This window comes from Pezoporus occidentalis, unplaced genomic scaffold (assembly GCF_034315485.1).
Source record: "Pezoporus occidentalis ecotype Australia unplaced genomic scaffold, CSIRO_AGI_Poc_V1 ctg133, whole genome shotgun sequence".
NCBI classification, from domain to species: Eukaryota; Metazoa; Chordata; class Aves; order Psittaciformes; family Psittacidae; genus Pezoporus; species Pezoporus occidentalis.
Window position 1 is genome coordinate 5,100,558 of NW_026913136.1, and position 23,007 is coordinate 5,123,564.

Genomic DNA, 23,007 nt, shown 5'->3' on the forward strand with positions numbered 1-23,007 from the left:
AGAATCACAGAAACATAGACTAGTTTGGGTCGGAAAAGACCTAAGATCATCTAGTCCCAACTCCCCTGCCATGGCCAGGATCACCTCGCACTAAACCATGCCACCCAAGGCTCTGTCCATCCTGGCCTTGAACACCACCATGGATGGAGCATTCACAACTTCCTTGGGCAACCCATTCCAGTGCCTCACCACCCTAACAGTAAAGAACTTCTTCCTTAGATCCAATCTAAACTTCCCCTGTTTAAGTTTTAACCCGTTACCCCTTGTCCTATCACTACAGTCCCTAATGAAGAGTCCATCCCCAGCATCCCTATAGGCCCCCTTCAGATACTGGAAGGCTGCTATGAGGTCTCCGGAGGAACGGGGAGGAGGATCGAAAGAGTGCAACTCCCAATGGTTCAGACAAGAACAGTCCAGCAACCAATGTACAACACAAATCACCACCGCTACTATCAACTACAACAATGATAAGGGAAAATAACAAGGGAAGAGAATACGATACCACCGGCCAAGAAACGAGTCCCACCCGGAAACCTGTGTCCTTCTGGGTAACTCCCAGTTACCCCCCACCCCGGGAAGACATGCTGTGGTATGGAATACCTCCTTGGCTAGCCTGGGTCAGGCGCCCCGTCTCTGCTTCCTCACAGCTTCCCCTCCTCCCTGGCAGAGCATGAGCCTCACAAAGTCCTTGGTCAGGGTAAACATCACTTAGCAACAACCAAAAACATCGGTATCACCAGCACTGTTCCCAGGCTGGAAGTCAAAACACAGCACTGCACCAGCTACCACCAAGGAGAAACATGACTGCTACTGCTGAACCCAGGACACCCTTCTTGAAAATGGGGCTTATATTTCCTTTTTTCCAGCCGTTGGGAACTTCACCTGACTGCCATGTTTTTTCCAGTATGATGGCCAGTGGCTTAGCAACTTCATCCACCAGCTCGTTCAGGACCCACAGATGTATTTCATCAGGTCCATGTACTTGTGCACGTTCAATATCCTAAGATGACCTTGAACCTTATCCTCTCCTACAGTCGGCCTTCATTCTCACAGTCCCTGCATCTGCTTTCCAAGACTTGAGCGGCATAGTCAGAGCATTTGACAGTGAAAACTGAGGCAATCTCAGCCTTCTCCAAATCCAGAGTAGTCAGTTCTCCTGTTTCATTCCAGAGACGGCCCACATTATCCCTAGTCTGTATTTTGTTAGAAACATACCTATAGAAGCCTAAGTAATAGTCTGAAGCCATAAGTAATAGTCTGAAGATCCTCCTCAAAAGCTGATGAATACTACTGGAGACCAGTTTTGCCTGAACATAGCCCTAAAACATTTTCACATATGTATAGTTACACACATAGGAAAATGCATTTTGTGTGCGTGCATGTGTGTGTATATTAATATAATATATATATATTTAGGCACATACCAAATATATAATGAAGATTGAGATTTCTTTTTCCATGTAGAAAAAATAAGGCCAAAATCTCAGAAAGAATAGTGAACAAATATCAACCTTTGGTATACAGTATTAAGAGAGAATATTGCCTGCAGGTGGTTCACTCTTTTAAGTTTACTCTTACTCACCAGTAACACATCTGATTAAGCATAATTTTTTGCCTGATAGCTGCACTCTTTTATAAAACTGAGGCTTACATTCATAAACTGGCATAATTTTAAGTAATTTGTTATGAACCATTCAATTCTTCTGGAACTTGCTAAATTACCCTCGTTTCAGCTATAACAGAGTTAATTTTCTTCCTAGTAGCTGGTGCAGTGCTGTGGTTTGGCTTTAGTCTGAGAACATGCTGATAACACACTGATGTTTTAGTTGTTGCTAAGTAATGTGTAACTTTTCAGTCATGCTCTGGCAGTAAGGAGGGGCACAAGAAGCTGGGAAGGAGCAGAGAAAGGACACCCGACCCAAACTAGCCAAAGGGGTATTCCATACCACAGCGCATCATGCCCAGTATATAAACTGGCAGGGTGTTACCTGGAAGGCCCAGATCACTGCTCAGGTTGGGCTGGGTATCGGTTGGCAGATGGTGAGCAATTGTATTGTGCATCACTTGGGTTTTCTGACTTTTCATTTCTCCTTTTTTTGTTGTTTTTGTCGGTCCCTATTAGTATCATCAGTATTGTTAATGTTGGTATTATTTCTATTATCACTATATTTTACTTTAATTATAAAATGTTCTTATCTCAACCTGTGGGTTTTACATTCTTCCAATTCTCCTCCTCATCCCACCTGCGGTGGGGAAGAGAGGCTGAGCAGGCTGCTGCATGGTACTGAGTTACCAGCTGGGCTTAAACCATGACATAATAATTTTCACATCTACCATATCTATAACTTTCTTTTACCCATTTCCCACGAGGGTATCTCTACAAAATCCATAGCATGAATCATCAAACTGTTACCAAACATTAACCAAGATAGTAAACGTAATCAGGCTGGCATCTCTTTCTTCAGGAGACTGTCTAACGGCCCCTATTGCAATCTCACAAACTCCTATTTTATTTTTCTCAACAGTAACAGAATTATTTATCTCTTTAAGTGGCAGACACAGTGCTGAGCTCTGTTATTTTTTCAAATCACTATGGTTTAGACTGTATTCAAAATAAAATATTTTTGTTTAAATTGTATTCAAATTTTTCTCCATGTCACTTAGCAAAAAATTTTGTATCTCCTTGACACTCCTGGGTTTTACTTGTTGATTTGCTTTGTTTCCAAAACAAAGCACAAAATGCCTCATTGTTTATTTAAATTCTTGTAAAATACCATTAATGGTATCATTGACATAAACAATACAGGACTAAAGTGGTTAACTGTGCAACACGTTTTGTGAGCTAGCATATAATTCTAATCCTATTTTTTGCTACATGGCTCTGTTGGGAAAGAATAAAAACTACAGAAACTGTATAAATTATGTTACATAATGGTAAAGCAATAGAATAAATATACATTGAACCTGACTGGCAGTATTCTTCCTGGGATGCTATGAATTTAAGGACAGTTTAATTCTTAGCTCAAAACTAGTATTTGTAACAATTAATTTAGCTCAACGTGTTTTTCATCCTTTGAAGTTACTCATTATTTCTGTACCATACCACATCAAAAATCTCTAGGAAGACATATTCCAAACAATCAGCAGCTGTCTTGCAGGAAAACTGTTTACGAATACATTTTGTTTTGCTGCTTCAGCTTTCTGTATCAGAGGATTCTCGTGAATCCCACTATGCGGCTGTCATGCAACTTGGTGAGAAGGAATGGCAAAAAAGGCAGGGGTAAGCAGCAGCCTGGCTTCAGCCCCACAACATGCCTGGTGATAATCCTTTCAGTATTGTTCCATCTCTGTGCACAGGGGCCATGACACAGTATTGTAATTCTTCTCCGAGCAGACTGAAAGCTGATAATCTAGCCCTGAGGCTTCAAAGATCAAAGAGATACTGAAAAGACAAAGGAGAGCTAAATCAGACTGTAATTGCAATAAACCTGGCCTTCCTATCCTGCATACCTACATATTTTTACTTTCACTCATCTTGTGTCTGTTCGTGAGTCTATATTGTTAAAATCTAACTGTGAAACAGAGACTGTCCATTTTCTATCGTCTGCAGCATCGTTTAAATCTGTAAAAACAGCTGAGACCTCAGTATTAATGTATCAAATCCCAATTTACATGAAGCAAGCCATAATACTGACTCCTTTGGGCTCTTATAATTCATGCAGTCTCCAAAACTGAATAACCAACACCTCTATCCTTTTATTTTGGAGAAACTGAAATACATTTCACAGCAAATTCAATTCATAGCAAATTCATTTCAGTTCATAGCAAACAAGCATTCTGGTATTAATCACAAAATTAGCAGCTACTTCTCACAACACAGACAAAACACACTAACTACATCTGATTTTCACTGATAAGACTTCAAGTGGGTTTCTAGTCCCAAGATTCACAACATGAAAAACTAGGAAAAATCCAGACCTGATTTTTGTACAGAAACAGTCCACTCATTCACTCTAGTTGAATCAGAGTGATTTTAAATTTTCCCCTTAAATAAGGACTTGAGTTAAATTTACTATCCTACTTCATTCCTACTAGGCTAGCAATGAGACAGTGCTCTCTGTACCGACAGAAATCAGCTGAGGATGGTTTGAAAGGGAAGGCATACAGAACTAAGCACTGGGTGACCATGCTGTCAGGAATAGTTAGCTCTTGCTGAACACATATAGGAAAGAAAAGGCTCCCATGGGAGAGCAATCTTTGAACAGTCTTGAGGACAGACCTTCCATGTCCCCAAGGCCATTCTAAAAAGACAAATGCAAATTTTCTCCTTTGCCTACCTTACTTCAGCTAACATTAACTTTCAACACGAGTGCTAGTGATTAAGCTTCCACAGTCATGCTCACCTGTAATTGTTTCATAAGAAGTACAGCTAATGTGATTACAACTAACACCTCCTATTTAGAAAAGCTTGCCATAGCGACAAATGGCATACCGCAGCTGCAAACAGTGAATATATCTACCAACACCATTAAAATGGAAGTGGAGGAACAAATTATGGAAACTGTGAAAAAAACCCTGATCTCAACAGGCTGTCAAACTGTGTTTTTCTTTTCAAAGCTGATAGTATACAGGAGTAAAGGCAATTTTTTTGAAACACAAAATTAGGTTTCATACTTTCCAGGACAATTTGAATGAAAAGGAGAGTAGCTAATTTGCCACAGTCAGAATTTTATCTAAACAGGAACAGCAATTTCCACAGTGCATTAGCATTTGAAAGAGCAGCCCTGATTCCCAGGAGTGCTATTCTGATTTTGAATTGGTATAAATTTAGTGAAATCACCAGATTAACAGAATAGTTACTGTAATTCAACAAATTTAGCCTTGGATCACAGAATGCATAGTCTAAAAATATTATAAATTTGTGTATAATATATTGACCTTAAAATGCTACTGAAACTGGAAGAACTATTGGATCATACTTTCCTGAATACATATAATTTTATTTGCTTTCCATTCAGCTTAGAAAGATACTATTTCAACCATTACACTGCATTTCAGCAAAGTATTAGTAACACAAATAGAAACATAACACTAATTGGCAGATTCAGAATCACCCAGAAGGCCACAATTCAAGGCCACACTGCAGAATGTGACTTAGGACGTTCAGGGTGGTACTGCGCATCACAATAAGGTTCAAGCAGAGAGGACACTGGGGAAGCCTAATTTGGGGTACAATATACTGTTATAGGACAAAACTCAGTGTCAGCAGTAGGAAGGTGAAGTTGGCAAGGACACCAGGATGTCTGACTTGCTGTCCCTGACTGAAGTCAGGGCTCCTGACAAAGTTCCTTTAGTACAGTAGAGAACCCTTGCTTATGCTTACATGAAAACTAGAGACTCTTGAATCCTACAGTACTACCTCATACCCTGCCCACCTATATATTGGTGAAGACCTAAAGGTTAAAGTTCCCCATAAATCAATTGCAGTCAGACAAGTACAAAGAGCAGTTCATGTTCTGCTCCTGCCTCAAGACCTAACACACACCAAGGGAAATACTCCTTTTTCTCCCACACTCCCAGCCCCCTTCCCAAACCCACATGGCAGTTCTGGAAATAATGTACTTCTGCAGCACACAACAAATAGGATCTGACATCCTGCAATTCCTGAGTTACTTCAGAAAAAATGCTGAGGGGACATAATGCTTCTCCCTGCTGCCAGGAGTCCCATCTCGTCCCAGAGGATCCTGTGCAATTCCAGGGATCTCACTGTGCTGCATATGCTCATCATGGCTGCAATCACAGCCCCAGACATGGACACACACGCACTTTGCAAACATAGGAAGCACTGTAATATATTTCTGTCTCTCACCTGCTTCACTGCAAAGTCAGCCATCTTATCGTAAACTGCAAAGTAATGGATTATGTTCCATTTTGTTTCTTCTGCTGAGCTGTGGGGCATTACCTTCAACTTATTTAAAATCATTATTGATAAGGTTCCATAAAGCATTCTATTATAAAGTGGAAAGCACATTATACACAGAAAACTATGGAGAGATAATACTTACACTTGAAGCTTTAATTTGCCTTTACTCTATCGTATATTCATTTTTTATGCTTATCTGTTAAGTTGCCTATCTTTCTACTGTAACAGAAAACAAAGGAAAAACAAGAGCCACAGAAAAATCACTTCTGCTCTCCATAATGGAGCAAAGTCAAAGTAACTCACTTAAATCAATAACAGTTATAGTACTGTACAACAAGCTTCAGATTAGAATCAGATTATTGCATTTTTTGATGTCTTGAAGCTTCAGGAGTTAAACTATGGAATAAAAGCCTTCAGTGTGAAGCCTTAGAAGTTGGTTTCTGCTTCTAAATATGTGTGATTTTAATTTAGTAAGACCACAGTTTTAAAAACAGGAATTAATTTGTGTTACTATTCAGGAGATGCAAACAATGCTTTGCATGCGCAAAGCAGAGCATTGTCTGTATCAGCACTTGCAAATCCAGTGCAAAAGTTCACAGTTACAAAAAAGTGCTAAAAAATTTCTCAGCTCACACAATCTTGAATTAAAGTCTTCAAAATGTATATACATATTTAACAATTCGGAGTATTCAACAAAAAAAAATAAAAAAAAACCACCATAAAACATTATACAATTTTTATAAATCTACCTAATCAGGAAAAGAAACCCAAGTGTTCTCCTCAGATATATGTCATGTAGATCTCAAACTTGCTTTCCCGAATTTTGCAGAATCGTCTGTCAATGGTCACAGCATGCAAATTTCTGATTAGTAAGTTCAATTACAAAGCAGATGATTTTATAATGCTGCAAACGGAACTGTGCCAGCACAGTAATGCATTATGAGTAATGCAATATGAGTAATGTATCATTCAGCTCAGAGATTCAATGTCATCTCTGTTAAGAAATAAACCAAAGATTGCTAAACTTGTAATTCATTAGGTTTCTTTTCCCACATCACAGAGATACTTCTGAGGACTTTTTGACTAAGTTTATACCAAATATAATCTACCCTTTTGTTACGCTGAGAACTGCATTGCTTGCTTTTCTATTTCACATTCTCAGAGATTGCTGGTGATGGTGATACTGGAGTGCATCCAAAGTATCTACAGACTGCCCAGAAAGAGCGCAAATTCAATAGTTCTAGTTTCTTTAGCGATTCTTTATAGATTTACATGCCAGTATAATAAAACTGAATAAGCTATTATTGTCTGTCATAAGTCTAATGGATCTTTCACACAAACAAGGAGGCAGGTAAGCACTACTGTTTAACACTTCGATTTGAACAGGCAGACAAGCAGAAAACAGTTGCCACAAGAGATAAAGAGAGAAAGGTATACAGAAGAGAAACCACTGGAAAAAAATGCTAGAAACTAGTGAATTTAGTCATTTAAAAAAAGCCAGACAAGCTTGATGGAGGAAAAGTTGCATACGTCTGGTTTGTAGGACAGATTTTCAAAAAAACACAGCCTCCTTTGGGAATTGCTAGGGTTAGAATCAATCTTTTATTTTTTATATTCAGGTGGACATCAATGGACTATCAAGATTGACATTGTCGCCTAGTGTCTCCAAATGTCCACCATTCAAGCAGTATGGGTTTTCAAAAGCTGTAGCAAAAGTATTAGCATATAGAGAAATTGAGAAGCTGACTGGGTAGCCACATAGACATACACAGACACCTATTTATTGCAACAGTGAAAGTCAGTAGTCATGGGCAAAGTCATTAGGAAAAAGTTCTTGTAAAGAAGTAAGACTGTTCTTGAAGGTACATTCTCAACACCAACACTCACAGCCCCCAAAAGTGAGCTACCTTTTCTAACCTGCACATGCAAAACCTCCCACCTATAAAATGGCACATTATGGTTTTCAACCAGTGTTCCCTTTAGCTAGCCTGTATAGGAAATAATTTTTGGAGAACCATCCAGCTAAATCCCATTTGTTCTACATCTGAAAGGAAGATGAAGTAAACCCATTCTGTCTCTCACTACTTTAATAAGACTGTCTCTGGGACAATCTGGATTCAGCCTGACCCTTTTGACTGTACTTTACAGCAACTGTCTTTAGTGACTTCCAAGATTACAAATGCCTATGCAGTTTCAACCGCATGCTAGATATTTAGACCATGAAGGATCATTCTGAATCTCAGAGTCCACAAGCATCAAGAAAGCTAAGGTAATTAGCAAGTATGCACACAGTATGTGAATATGGTAGAGTGTGGGTCATGAGATGTTTAATCTTTCATAATTTTGTAGGTTGTAAAGTGAACATTTGTGGGCTGGGACAGAGGTAGAGGATTACAAAGAAGATTCCTGGCTGAGAAAAGTGGGGTATGGTCGGAGGTTTTTTAATAGCTTTTCAAATCACATTGCTATCATACTAGCAGGATTTTTCTTCAAATACTGGCAACTAAAATGTGCCTGATTTTATTTCAAAGAAAGAAGAGGATAATAATTTTGGATGCTGTGAAATTTAAGTGCACACTGTAAATTGTAGCCTTCATGATAATTTCAGTGAAGTACTTTGGCTGTCAGAGCTCTCAACAGGCCTGCTACTCTGTCCCCTGCCAGTGGTAAATTTAAAGTATTGATAGACACAAAGATAGAGCTTAATCTCCTCCATCCTCTTCACCCTGAAGACACTCTTGGGTCCACTACTGAAAGAAGGTACTTGCATCAGTATCAGCATAATTCTGTTAAAGATTCTAGGTATCAGTGTTGGTATGTTAATAAATCCACTGCTTGGTGGGGTTTTTTTGGTGCTTGAATTTTTTCAGGTAAGATGGCCTCCATTTCGAAAAACAATGGCAGACAAAAAAAACAAAAAAAAAAAACAAAAAAAAAACTGAAGCACAATGTTGAATGGACCAATTTGACAAAGGCAAAAGAAATTCCTTGCTCCTGCTTTCTTAACCTGAAGCAATGCAGACTTTTTCAAGAGTATGCTTTTTGGATTCAATCAGGACCTCAGAAAATTACCATACTGTGGTCCTGCAAATCGAATATAACATCTCCTGAATACAGCATCCAAGTGTCCTTGCTGACACACCTCACTGTTTCAACTCTTAAGACACTCTAGCTTGTAAGGAACAGTTACTACAGCATTCTATAAGTTACAATACCACTTAGGATAGTATTCAATTTATAGATTTTAATAAGTAAAGTCCATTTGTATTGTGGGCATGACAACCCACAGATCAGGTTAATTTCTCAATGGAGAACCCTGACATTTATACACCGAATAGAAAACTAAAACACACTGTGGGTACATGATGGCAGCAAGAGTAAGCACACTCATTTTTGTTCACCTTTTTTGCTTGATAACTAAGAAGTGAAAACACAACAGCAAAGAATTCCAAGCAAACTGGCTACTGGAGGACGAGACATTCACTGGGGCAAGTGATTATTCTAAGAAATTCTGACAAAGTAGAAATCATGTACAGTACCCAAGCAATAGCTTGAAATAAAAATATCTATATAGCTATGTTTCTATCTAACATCTAGACTTCAAAATAAAACCCAAACCAGCTATTTAGCAAATGCTAACACAAACTAAGAAAAACACATATGAGAAACACATATGTATACCCTGCTTTGGTAGTTATTGAATGCTTACAAGCAACCAGAGTTTCAAGAGGCTTCAAGACTGAAATTTCCTTGTTCCTTATTTTTCCCCTTAAAAATAAACCACTGTATCTGAACACTGGAATTGTGGTCTATTGTGAGCTGAGCTGAAATTATGTCGTAGATTCAGCACATACTGGAAAAGCAGAAAGCTGCTGCTATCTTTGTGAGCTAGTTGAAAAGTGAAAACATATTAGAAAAAATAAGTTCTTCAATGGCCAGCAACACTGCTTTCACACCAGATTTGATGAATAAGTCCTCCCAGCGGCACTAACACCTGATACGCACATTGCGTGGATTAGCAAATTTTAGTCCAGGCAGAAGAAAAAACATTTTTATTTTTTTTTCCCTTCCAGTAACTGCTGCAGGTATATTATCTAATGAAAACACAAGATTTCTCTAAGGAATGTGACATTCATTTGGTGTTTTCATCAAACAACTACATGTTGTTCATCCACTACCTGAGAAGCACTGAGGCATATGTAGACCTGATTACGTTTATTCTTAGCTTTAGATCAGACTACCTCACTAGGGCAGCAAGCAGTTTCTCATCTCTGCCTTCCCAGAACCTCCATGCAGGCATATACAGAAAAGGGTTTCTAATAACAATACAGCCACATTTGTTTAATATCTTGATCATCCTAAATCAGAATATCTTTCTGATTCTATGATTAATGGAGCCTTTTGGAGTGTTTCAAATTAAAGGATAAATTTTCAAAGACATGTAAGAGGGATTTGCTGACTGTCTTCTATTCAGAACAGTAGAAAGTAAACAGCTCAATCCCCATATACTGCTCTGAAATGTGCCCTTTCAAACACTATATTTTCAAAAGGCGTCAGGCTTTTCAATAACTAAGAAGACTCTAAGAATGACAGTACCATTTCCATTGATGTATACGTCAGCTAATGCTACTTCCAGGAAAATATTAGGACTGCAGAAAACAGAGCAGCTCAAAGGTTTTCGTGGGAGAAAAATATGTAGTACTCCTATAGCTGTGACACTTGAGCTACAAAGCTGCCCCAGTTAGAGCTAATTTGCTTCCTAGTAGCTGGTGCAGTGCTGTGTTTTGGTGTTTTGGCGTTTTGGCTTTAGTCTGAGAACAATACTGATAACACACCAGTGTTTTAGCTGTTGCTCAGTAGCACTTACCCTGATCAAGGACTTTTCAGCCTTCTGCTCTGCCAGTGAGGAGGGGCGCAAGAAGCTGGGAGGGAGCAGAGACAGGACACCTGACCCAAACTAGCCAAAACTAGCCATACCACAGCACGTCATGTCCAGTATATAAATTGGGGGGTTACGCAGAAGAGCAGATAACTGCATGGGTTGGACTGGGTATCGGCAGGTGGTGAGCGATTTTATTGTGCATCATTTGTGTTTACAGTTGTTTTTTCTCTTTTCTCCTTTTGGTCTTGTATTTTCTTCCCTTGTTATTTCCCTTATAATTATAATTATTATTAGTAGTAGCTTATTATTCTTTAGTTATTAAACTGCTCTTATCTCAATGCATGGGGTTTACATACCTTTGATTCTCCTCCCCATCTCACCCAGGGAGAGGGGAAGAGAAAGGTCTGCAAGCGGCTGCATGGGACTTAGTTACTGGCTGAGTTTAAACCACGACAAAAGCGTATATCCTTCCTCACTGCTGCATATACAAGGCTCTTCCCCACAACATACAGTACAAGGTCATGGGACTAAGTGAAAAGTGGTTTGCAACAAACACCATTTTTGACTACCAGTGTCCACTGAATGCTTTAACTTTAGAGATCTTTTGTACGAGGTGCAGAAAAAAATATCAATTCAGCAGAAAGACTCAGAGGATCAGGAAGTAAACAAGGATTAGAGTTATTGTGAGGAAGAAGTCAAGCAGCACCTGATGAACACAAGGAAGGTTAACATCCAATGTATTCATTGCAAATGTGAAGGGAAACAGAATCTTTCCCCAGTTGTCTGGGAATTTTCTTCTTATGTGCTAAGTGCACATGGTCCTTTAACAGGTCTGAGAAACATGGTAGTTTATGTAAGCGCATAAGGGAAATCAAAATCTCAAATACTTTTTGGATATGCAATAAACTACACATTTGTCTCCCTGATGATTTTTATCATTAATAATGTAATCTTACAAACTAAATATCAGAAGGTGTAAACAAGTTGTTAGATTCTTGAGAGTTATTCTTCCCATTGCAGCAGGACTTTTCTACTCTGCAAGGAATTTTTACAAATTATCTCTGAGAGACAGAGAAGGATATATGGAATTCCCTCTCTCATATCCTTTATTAAATACATATTCCTTATTTAATCAAAAGATTTTCTAAGATTATTTTTTATTCATTTGGTAAAATGGCAAAGACTGATTAGAACAACCAAGAAGCCCATTAGAAAATAATCACTCTCAGCAGCTAAAGTAACAAACATGAACTGCATATTAGGGCATTATCTCTTCAAGGTCAAAAGAAATTCCAACGCTCTACTTTAAAAAAAAAAAAAAACAAACATTAAAAACAAACAATCAAACAAACCAAACTAAAAAAAAAAAAGCCAAAACAAAACCCCCAAGAACAACACCCCAAAAAAGTCCACACCAACAATAAAAGAACAGGTATCTGACAAAAATACTTACTACAATGTCTTCAGGAAAAGTATCCAGACTGAAAGAGCCATCATCAAACATCACTTCATAGAAAAGTTGAGATGTCACTCTTATGACTCTGCAACTATAGTATCTTGTATTCCTGTGTTTCGTGATGACTGTCTGCCCAACTCTAATGCCTTTCTCACATGCTTTAGCTCTCTTGAAAAAAAAGGGAAGAATTTAAAAGAAAAAGTAATTTTTAAATATCATCTGAAATTTATCAGTGTCAAAACAGAATTCATAACACTACTCAATGTAAAAACTTCAAATGCAAAATTGTTCCTTCCAATTGTGATCACACAAATTTGTTTTACATAGGAGTTTCTCCATTTTATGAGAAAGGAAATGGCATTTGAAGAATAGCAAATCACAGCACTCAAAAATATTTTTGCAGCTGATGAGTGTTAAATCTCAGCTCCCAGCTAATGTACCCCCAAGGGACTTAAAAAGCAGGCTTCTTCACCAGAAAAAAAATAACATCAAGAGCTTCTCATCCTAGTAACACAAGGAAGGCACTTCTTTCTTATGATCCTGGTGGTCTACTCATTACCTCACATACGTCCATTTGTTTACTGAAAAGTGAGTTATTGTGGCTTTGGTGAGATCTGATCTGTTGAACTTTTAATGCTACTAACAGGGTCAACTACACTAGCATATATTAAGCATTTTTTTTTTTAATTTAGAATAAATGAATATAATTAATAAAAAAATTAAACATTTATAGATTTCTAAACTTATATTTATTTTATATATAAACAGCATGAAATAATTTACTACATATGCTAAAGTAATTACTCAGATTTTAACAGGCAGTGAATTCTTCAATCGATACAGTGATCTTAAAAAGCATCTGTGAAAAGCTGGAAACTGCTAGTTGTATAATTTTTAGCATTAATATCAAAGGGAGAAACAATGACAGCTTCTGTTAAGATTCCAAGCATTAATAGTAATGTCAATGCTTCTGGGGCACAGAAAAAACACCCTAAACTTGAACACTTGTGGTTTTGTCGAGTCTGTAGTCACTACCATACATCCTTCTTTGACCAGTTTCTGGGATTTAGAGTTTTTAAACTTCTTTGCTCCCTCAAACTAAGAGCAAAGTATAAATATTCTGTAATGTTTCTGGAGGCAGTGCGCTAAATCTCTGTGTGTCAGAGGTCTGCCTGACATACGCATTTGAAGGATTTAGTTGAGGTCACCTCAGATAGTAAAACCCAGTGATGTTCCTAAAACATCTTCAAATTTAGATAGAAATAATGTTCTGAGCATACTCAGAAATTATTTAACCATTTACATGTACAACAAAATTGTTTCTTCCTCTTTTCACTTGTCTATAGTTAGACTGATTAATATAATTAACTATGTAAGTAACACTTTACTGGTATTATCATAGGAGTACATAACTTTTTACACAATTTTGAAACATATATAAATATATATGTTAATTTAGCTTTCCATTATTTACTTCAGTCTATTCAGTTATTTGGGTGGAAAGGGAAGGAGGGATAAGAAGAAAACTGGAGAGTATTACCTGATTTACCTATATGAGATAATAAAGAAAAAAAATATATATTACAGAAAATGAAGGAGAATTAGCTCTATTACAAGGTTTAAATGTTTTTAAAACCTGAAGATGGAACTCTTCAGAGATGGTGGAAGGCAAAATATATTTTAAGAGATAATACTGGCTTAATGACAAAATTTTCAGAGAAGAAGTGCCATTGCTCATTAGAACAAATAATAAACAACAGAAATGCAACCTAGTTCAAGGAGATTATTTCTGTTATCTCGGTAGGACTCTTGATTTATTTCTCACAAAAATATTGACAAGCAGACTCTGTAACTGATTTCATGTCCAAGAAAACATTTCATGCCAGAAAATCTGAAGAATTTATTGATGTTAAGAATGTAATTTTTGATCAGTAAGGACAGTTGTTATGTAAGGGAGTCTATCAGATTAAAGAAACAGGTCTGGTAGTTACAAGCTTGTTGAGAAAGCTGTGGTTTAAAAAGCATGATTTTCTTTTAACAGTAGAGGAAGCCAAGGATGAAGTAGTATAATGGCAGAAATGAAAACAAGATACAAAGAAAAATAGCTAACCTCCCCTTCTGTGTGCAAAACTCAATCAGATAAGAAGGACAATCTTTCTCCTTCATTTTCTGTATGACAGGACACAAAAATCTTCTTAAATAAAATATACGGAATCATATCGCCATAGAATAGTTAGGGTTGGAAAGGACCTTATGATCATCTAGTTCCAACCCCCTTGCCATGGTCAGGGACACCACACACTAAACCACCTCACTCAAGAATCCATCCAAACTGGCCTTGAATACTGCCTAAAATATATCCTACAAACTACAGTATATGAAATAGTAATAACCATCATGAAATAGGTATCTGATGCATATCTAAATATATAGCAACTTTCTCTCACTAGAGTTTTTAATGGAGGATCCTCAAAATTCTGAAACCTACTTTATAAAGGAACATAACTCTCATCATTATTTTAAGCTTACTTCTCAGAACTCCAATTTTGGCATAGAAATTATGCATGAGAATTCAAAACTATATTGGCTCATGATTTTGGGGTAATATGTCCTTCCTAAGGCATGCCTTAGTCTCACTGAAATGTTAAGAGATGGGCAGTATTTAGCAGACAGTGGCAAACAATGACATTCACTCCATTACTCAGGTGTTCAGCAGAAAAAGTGTGCAGATTTCATTTGAAAGCATCCCTTCGTTCCCTGTGCGACAGTGCTAAGAAATGGCCAATAACAGAAGAAGATAATTTGAAATAGCTCAAAAGGCAGCAACAGTGGGTTTCTGCAACTCCTATACAGCAGGTTTTTGCAACTATCTTTGCCCCTTCTAAAGACAGTCTCCAAAATGCATGTAACTGGGGCTGCCTAGGTGGCTTTTTCTGATCACACTTTTCAAATGGCACATCACCTGAGTGCATGTTTGCCTCCAGCTGGCTTTCTCTGACCCTCAGTGCTGCCTTTGCTAATCTTGTATGGATCCTATGGGGATTTTTCTTTCCTGTCAGTATAAATTCATATAACTTCTTTTTCTTCTTTTTTCTTATTTCCTTGTGTACAACAGAGTTCTTTTAATCAAAACATATCCATCTGCAGCACCTATTCTCAACCGTATTTCCAAGTATTCTTGCAGTTTGATAACAAAAAGGTGTGAGGGATATATTTCATGCCCAGAGACAAGCACAGTCAAAGAGAAAAAAATGAGAAAAAACCAAAACAACCTACTGCCTGGAAGTAGTAAATCACAGAGCTTTCTTTGCATATTGACACTCCAGTTTACATAACAAAGTAACATAGGCCATGACAGGAATAATCAAAAACATTCTGTACAAAATACCTATTCTGCTAGCAGATTTTTATGTTATTTCTAAAGCTGTGCCTTCAGCAAATACAAGAGTCATGCTCAGTTTTGAGTCCACGGACCTGTAAAGAACCTATTTTTGAAAAGCAGTATCAACATCTAAAAGGTCCAGTTCTTGGTATTTGTACATTTACTCCCTTTGGCAGCACTATACAGATGCAAGGATCATGCTTTCCCTTTTGATTGCCTTTTTGTTGATATTATTAGCCAGTGTTTTCCATGGTTGAAATTAAAAAGATAGTTTAGGAAAAAATCCAAAAGACAATACAGAATCTGATCCCAAGTGAAAAATATATTCAGCAATACACTTGTAAAAGTATACTGCTGAGTAATTTGGACACAATTTGCTTGAGATGACAGCCCTAAATAATCTGGATGCGTACTCCACCTCATCATTGTAGTAAGCTCTTGCCTGATGTAAAGCGATACACTCATAAGAGAGAGTAATGACAGGACAAGGGGTAATGGCTTTAAACTGAAGGTTGATTTAGATTGGACATTAGGAAGAAGTTCTTCGCAATGAGGGTGGTGAGACACTGAAACAGGCTGCCCAGAGAAGCTGTGGATGCCCCATACCTAAAAGTGTTTTAAGGCCCTGGAAGGTGTCCCTGCCCACAGCAGTGAGGCTGGAACTAGATGATCTTTCCAACCCTAACTATTCTATGGTTCTAATAGTAGTAACAATACACATTTATCTGTACCTTTTTTATTGAGCATCCTCATTGATTTACATATTACAAATACCACTATAGATATATGTTGTAATTTTTCCTAGTCCGCAGGATCCATCCTTTGGCTGTTCAGTTTTGGGTTGTTAGATATTTTTTTTTAAACTTGAAGAACACAGCAATTACAGGTATTCACTGAGCATTTAGGCCCAATATCTAGAGGCTATATTAGTGGAAAACCAGATAATTTAATTTTGCTTCCTTGAAATGAGGTGAAGTAAGTGTCCTTGCTTTATGTACAATGCTTTCAACTGCTAAAAAAACAGAAGATCTTTTTTTTCTTTTTGCTGACAAGAAAATCCGATTCCTGTAAAAATTTGTAAGGGTACAAAAATATTTCAGACTGCACAATTCCCCTGTTCTGCTTTCAAGCAAGGAAGTTAAAACAGAAACTAAAAAAGTTCATTACAAGTAAGATATATTGCTATGCCTAATGGTGAAGTGCAATGTAATTTCTGCATGAAGAAATAGCTAATAGAAGAGAAAAGCATAACAAGAAAATGGTGAAAAAACTTCCAAAGGCTTAAAGATATGATTAGATTAATTATCCAAAAGACAAAGTATAAAACCAAGCATATGCAAACACAGGGCAATCTCACATGTCCCAGAAGATAAGAATATCCCAGAAAAAGATTCTTTAACAAAATACGTGATCTTTCAAATTTTTGGCCCAATGAGGAATACAAAAAGCATGTTTTTTCTTTCTCTTCTCCAAATACGATTTTTATTTGAGCCATATGGAAATGCTGATACCACAAATTTTCAAAAAGGTTGGCGCTGAGTTTTGGGGAAGTATGTGCTAGTCTCGTCTCATTCAAGCTACTTTGAACATCCTTCACAAAACCTCTAAAACAGTAGCCACACAAAGTCATTTTTCTCCCCAGTTAGTGGCTGGTGTTTTTGTCTTTGACGCTATTTCATATAGATGAAGAAAGCCAGTAAGAGGATTTTATTGGATTCCATGTTACTGTATTACTAATGTGTTTTTTTTCAGATATGTGTTTTGTTTCTTACCATTCAAAATAATGGCTACTTTTCTATTCCAGTTAAAATGTACACTAAAAAAGTCTGTAGTTTTACATTAGATTGAAAGTATGAATATATTTCAGATTGAAATTCTGAATTTAAATAACTTACCGCTTTTCATTAGCATTTTGTAGGTTTTTCTATTAATATGAATACAAAAATGCCAGGAAAAAAAAAAAAGTCTCTCTAGGAGAGATATACCACTATATTAAGTGCTGTAACAACATAGAAGAAAAAAATCCAAAACTTCAGCACATTTACCATTTAGCATAAAAGAGACTAAAGTGAAGAAAATCATGAACATTGTTTAACAGCCTAAGGGGACTCCAGTATCAAGGGACATATATTGGAGGAAGGTGGAAAACTTAAGGGGCTAAGGAAGTGGCCACAACATAGAGAAAACAGTTTTACTATTTAAACAAGTAAAAATAGGGCTGTTTCACTGTTTTAAACAAAACTGTTTCACTGCTCACTGTCAAAACTAGGTAAAACTAGATCCTGGTTGTGTTTGCAAAAATGTGTTAGGCATATTAAGTACCACTTCTCCCAGGTAACAGCAGAAGGAAAAACCTTCAAGGTGTAATGGTTTGTTATGCATGGAAATATGATAGATGGAGATATTATAATAGATCACATGGATCCCTTCTTCCATGTTCTATGGAAACATACATTAATTCAGCAATTCCATTTTTTAACAAACAAGGAAACAAATTCATTACCACATTTTGATTGATCTTGTGCCTGAAACATGTGATATAGACAATATATGGCCAGTCATCAGGTTCCATCAGCACTCCTGCAGCATGGGCACAGGTAACATGAAAGGAGGCTGGACAGTGTCCATATGAGCACTGAATGCAGGCACCGGAGGTTTTCTTAATTCTTTGTCTGCACAAGTTACATTTCTGTAGAAGCAAAATAAACAGAGTATTTATCATACTACACCAAGTCTGGTGACTTCTGCAAGTATCTCAAGGACTGAAATGTTATTTATGCTTCAATAATTACATCTTATATCATGCAATATGCATGACAAAAGAAACAATATTTATGAATTACAAGGTAGCTTTGTAACAAATGTCTTGTATCGCATACAGGAATGTTCCTCATGGCTAACAAAAATGTAACAGTTACTGAAAATCATAAAATTCATCTATTCGAAAATAAAGACATTTTATTTAATGAAATGTAACAGTGAATTTAATAATTTGAAAACATACTGCTGAAGTAGTTATTACTTCCATTTGTTCTACATTTGCTAATCACTGATTTTTTTAAGCACCCTCTTGCCTGTCTATACTAGGAATGTGAGTAAGTGTAATTTTTATTTATTTTTACTATATGTTTAATAATCCAAAGTATTTCAAATTAACTCACATCAAATTCTTCCTACCAACTTACCAGAGAATTCTGTTCTATTGTCCATTAATTTCCATAATCTGAAGAAAATCTACAGGAATTTTACTGTATAATTCAGCACTAAGATAGTTTCAATGACTTCTAATACTCAGTTTGTGACTGAAACAATGTTTTTTGTAAGTGCTAGCCCTGTCAAGCTCATCAGTCATGCTGAATTCTAGTTCGCACATCATTGTGAACATGAAAAACTCCGCCTTCATACCCACACTCTGAAAGCTAATAGCCTGTGTGGCTTTGCAGAAGTAGAAAAAAGAGCAGCATCTGGCATCTGGAACTTGGTTAAAAATTTTACGTATCATTCACTAAAAGGACCAGAATTCAGCCCAATCTGATGTAACATCAGATCTGAAAGACTAGTAAGAAGATAATTTTGCCATCTAAAGAAATATTTCTGACACTTATTTATATTCACATGTATTAAGCCATTTTCAGGTAAGTCAAAATACATACATTCAGAACCAAGTAAAATAGGAATTTCAGGAGGAAAACAAAATTGAAACCTATTGTGTGTAATGTCTAGACACTGAGTTCATGCAAATACACAGCTCTTTTTGAATGCTTACACAAAAATTCACCAGCCCACTCAACAAAAGAAGAAAGAATGGGGCAAAGTTTTAAACAAAGTAAATGGGGTAAAGTATTAAAAAAGTAAACTGCAGCTAAATTAACTGGAGGAAGCATGCTACAGCAGGAAATTTTGATCCCCTTAAATTATGGGCTGCCCTTGCGCAAGGCAGCAAACATGCAAATATTACAATGCAGCTGTTTCTTCAGCATCTGACTAAGGTATCATAAAATCTTGGGAGATGCAGAAATCTAAACCATTACATTAAATGAGTAATGGTTCAGAAAAAGACACACTTAGAACTATATATATGTACAGTTATTCTTCTATTTTAATATTTTAAGGCTTATCACCTTCTAGAAGTGGAAAAGCAGAGAAAAATAAAAACAGCATGAGGACAGTGAGAGATGCTTGAAGGGAAGCTGGAAGTGCTGTCAGGAAAACTGAAAATGTAACACATTAAATGGGATGGCCAAATCCACGGAAGTTAGAGCAAAACTTCATCCCTTTCTGTAAAAGAGACCAACTTCTCTGTTCTCTTCTGCATAGGTTTACTTAATAAGAACTTATTAGACAAACTGCTATATTGTATGAATAGTCATTCTTCAGTACTTTCCAGAGTTGCAGCTTGAAAGTACTGAAAAAACAATATTTTTTTTTTTTTTAAAAAAAGCTGTCAAATTACTGTTGCCCATACTCATTTCTGTGCTGGTGCAAAATAATTGTAACACTGATGAAAAGTTAAATTACTTCAGATTTACTCTGGTATAAAAGGAATACTGATTGGCCATATGTAATTATGTGAATGCAGACTTCAAGTCCCATGAAGAAAGTGAAAATACTTTCCGTGTTTTAACCATAAGATGAATCCACCTCACTGCCAAATACAAGGAAAGTAGCTGTTCCATCAGTTAACTCCAAACACATTAATCTTTTGTGCTATACTCGTACACTCTTTAGGTATGAAAAAGATTAAAAACATGAATATTATTGTAGATACGGGGGGGGGGGGGAGGTGAGAAATAAATCCTATTTCTCTCTGAGCTTGTGGAATACCAGAAAAAAACTGAAAATCAGCCTTCTTTAGAATGCACAAAAAGAATCAAGGTTGACAAATAGTGAAACAGGTTTCCTATTACTTGTAAGATGCTTTGTCCTTTGTAGAAGTATGACAGTGAAGGAGCTGATGAAGATGAACCTCAGCTTTAGAATGCTTCTCAAATTTAGCCATTAATTTTGAAAAGTACATACATGCACAAATAAAACATGTACAAGTAAATTCCAAGCTTGCATAAGTGTATCAGACAGCATGGCTCCCATTCAGAGATATGAGAAAAAGCTCCTTCATCTTTGAAAATGTAAGTCAAACAGTAGTTAACCTACCATGTTTGATTAATAAAATCAGAATATCAGAAAAGATAGAATATAAACCCAGCAAACTATAAAAATTTACTTTGCATAGACTTTTGGAACCTTAGCAGAGCTGCACACCAAGCTGTATATTAGCTGTAAGTAACAAACTGTCTGACCCATACTGGCATTTCTTTCCTTCCCCTCCCTAGCTTTTAACTAATGATGTAATTCTCAAACTCTCATTTGGGGCTTTACAGTATACAAATTTAAATTACCTTTTTTCACCATTTTTTTCAATGTTAATAATGTTAACATAGAATTACTATTAATTAATAACCAATTAATATTATTAATATTTTAAAGGGCCTATAAGGAAGATGATGAGAGATTTTTTAGCAGGGCCTGTTGCAATACGACAAGGGGTAATGGTTTTAAATGAAACTCCAAGACAAGACTTCAGCAAAGCATTTGACACAGTCTCCCACAGCATCCTCATGGCTAAATTGAGGAAGTGTGGACTGGATGATCAGGTAGTGAGGTGGACTGTGAACTGGCTGAAGGAGAGAAGCCAGAGAGTTGTAGTCTATGGGGCTGAGTCTAGTTGGAGGCCTGTAACTAGTGGAGTGCCTCAAGGGTCAGTACTGGGACCAGTATTATTTAATATATTCATCAATGATTTAGATGAGGGAATTGAGTGTACTATCAGCAAGTTTGCTGATGACACTAAGCTGGGAGGAGTGGCTGACACGCCAGAAGGCTGTGCTGCCATCCAGCGAGACCTGGACAGGCTGGAGAGTTGGGCAGGGAATAACTGGATGAAATATAACAAGGGAAAGTGTAGAGTCCTGCACCTGGGCAGGAACAACCCCAGGTTCCAGTATAGGTTGGGGAACGACCTGTTAGAGAGCAGTGTAGGGGAGAGGGACCTGGGGGTCCTAGTGGACGACAGGATGACCATGAGCCAACACTGTGCCCTTGTGGCCAAGAAGGCCAATGGCATCCTGGGGTGTATTAGAAGGGGGGTGGTTAGTAGGTCGAGAGAGGTCCTCCTTCCCCTCTACTCTGCCCTGGTGAGACCCCATCTGGAATATTGTGTCCAGTTCTGGGCCCCTCAGTTCAAGAAGGACAGGGAGCTGCTGGAGAGAGTCCAGCGCAGGGCAACTAAGATGATTAAGGGAGTGGAGCATCTCCCTTATGAGGAAAGACTGAGGGAGCTGGGTCTCTATAGTTTGGAGGAGACTGAGGGGTGACCTTATTAGTGTCTATAAATATATAAAGGGGGAGTGTCACGAGGATGGAGCCAGGCTCTACTCAGTGGCAAACAATGATAGGACAAGGGGTAATGGGTACAAACTGGAACACAAGAGGTTCCACTTAAACTTGAGAAGAAACTTCTTCTCAGTGAGGGTGACGAAACACTGGAACAGGCTGCCCAGGGAGGTTGTGGAGTCAAAACCCACCTGGACACATTCCTGTGTAACATTATCTAGGTGTTCCTGCTCCGGCAGGGGGATTGGACTAGATGATCTTTTGAGGTCCCTTCCAATCTCTAGCATACTGTGATACTGTGATACTGTGAAAAGAGAGAAGATTCAGGCTGGATATGAGGAAGAAATCTTTGCAATGAGAGCGGTAAAACACTGGCACAGGTTGTGGTGGATCCAACATTCAAGGCCAGGCTGGATGTAGTTCTGAGCAACCTCATCTAGTTGAAGATGTCTTTGCCCATTGCAGGGAGCTGGACTAGATGACCTTTGAAGGTGCCTTCCAACCCAAACTATTCTATGATTCCATGATTTTTATCATGGTATCCTGACAAATGTGGAGGAAAAAAGAAAAGTAAAAAAAGAAAAAACAACAACAATAACAAAACCCTAACCAAATGCAAAACACTGAAAGTGATCACAGGAAAAAGGCACCAGTACGATGAGTGAAGAAAGGGAATCATCAGTTGTGAAGACAGAGGATTCACTCTCCTTCCTACTCTTCCCTGAAGTCTGCCAAAAGGAACCAATCTTGAATAATTCCTGCAGTGGGCAGAATCTAAACAACGCTCTGTCTGGGTGAGCCTCATATTTAGGTATGTTACTTGCTACTTGTGAAATTTGAAAGCTTGGCATACTTACTAATACACAGTCACGCTACTTCAATGCCCAACTGATAGTTTTTCAGTAGCCTGAAACTACAGCTGCTCCTAACAACTAAAGCAAATTCAACATCCTAGATAGCTAGGAAGAATGTCA

General features: G+C 37.5%; 1 protein-coding gene across 1 annotated transcript in view; it reads right to left on the reverse strand.

Moving 5' to 3' along the window:
* LOC134158768 (lysine-specific demethylase 4C-like) overlaps positions 1-23,007 on the reverse strand; it is a 132,439-nt gene that overhangs the window by 13,230 nt on the left and 96,202 nt on the right. The window contains exons 11-12 of the mRNA XM_062609068.1: positions 18,147-18,332; positions 12,259-12,429 (exon numbers count right to left, since the gene is read on the reverse strand). Of these exons, the coding sequence (XP_062465052.1) occupies positions 12,259-12,429; positions 18,147-18,332 (357 nt within the window). The remainder of the gene's footprint in view (positions 1-12,258; positions 12,430-18,146; positions 18,333-23,007) is intronic.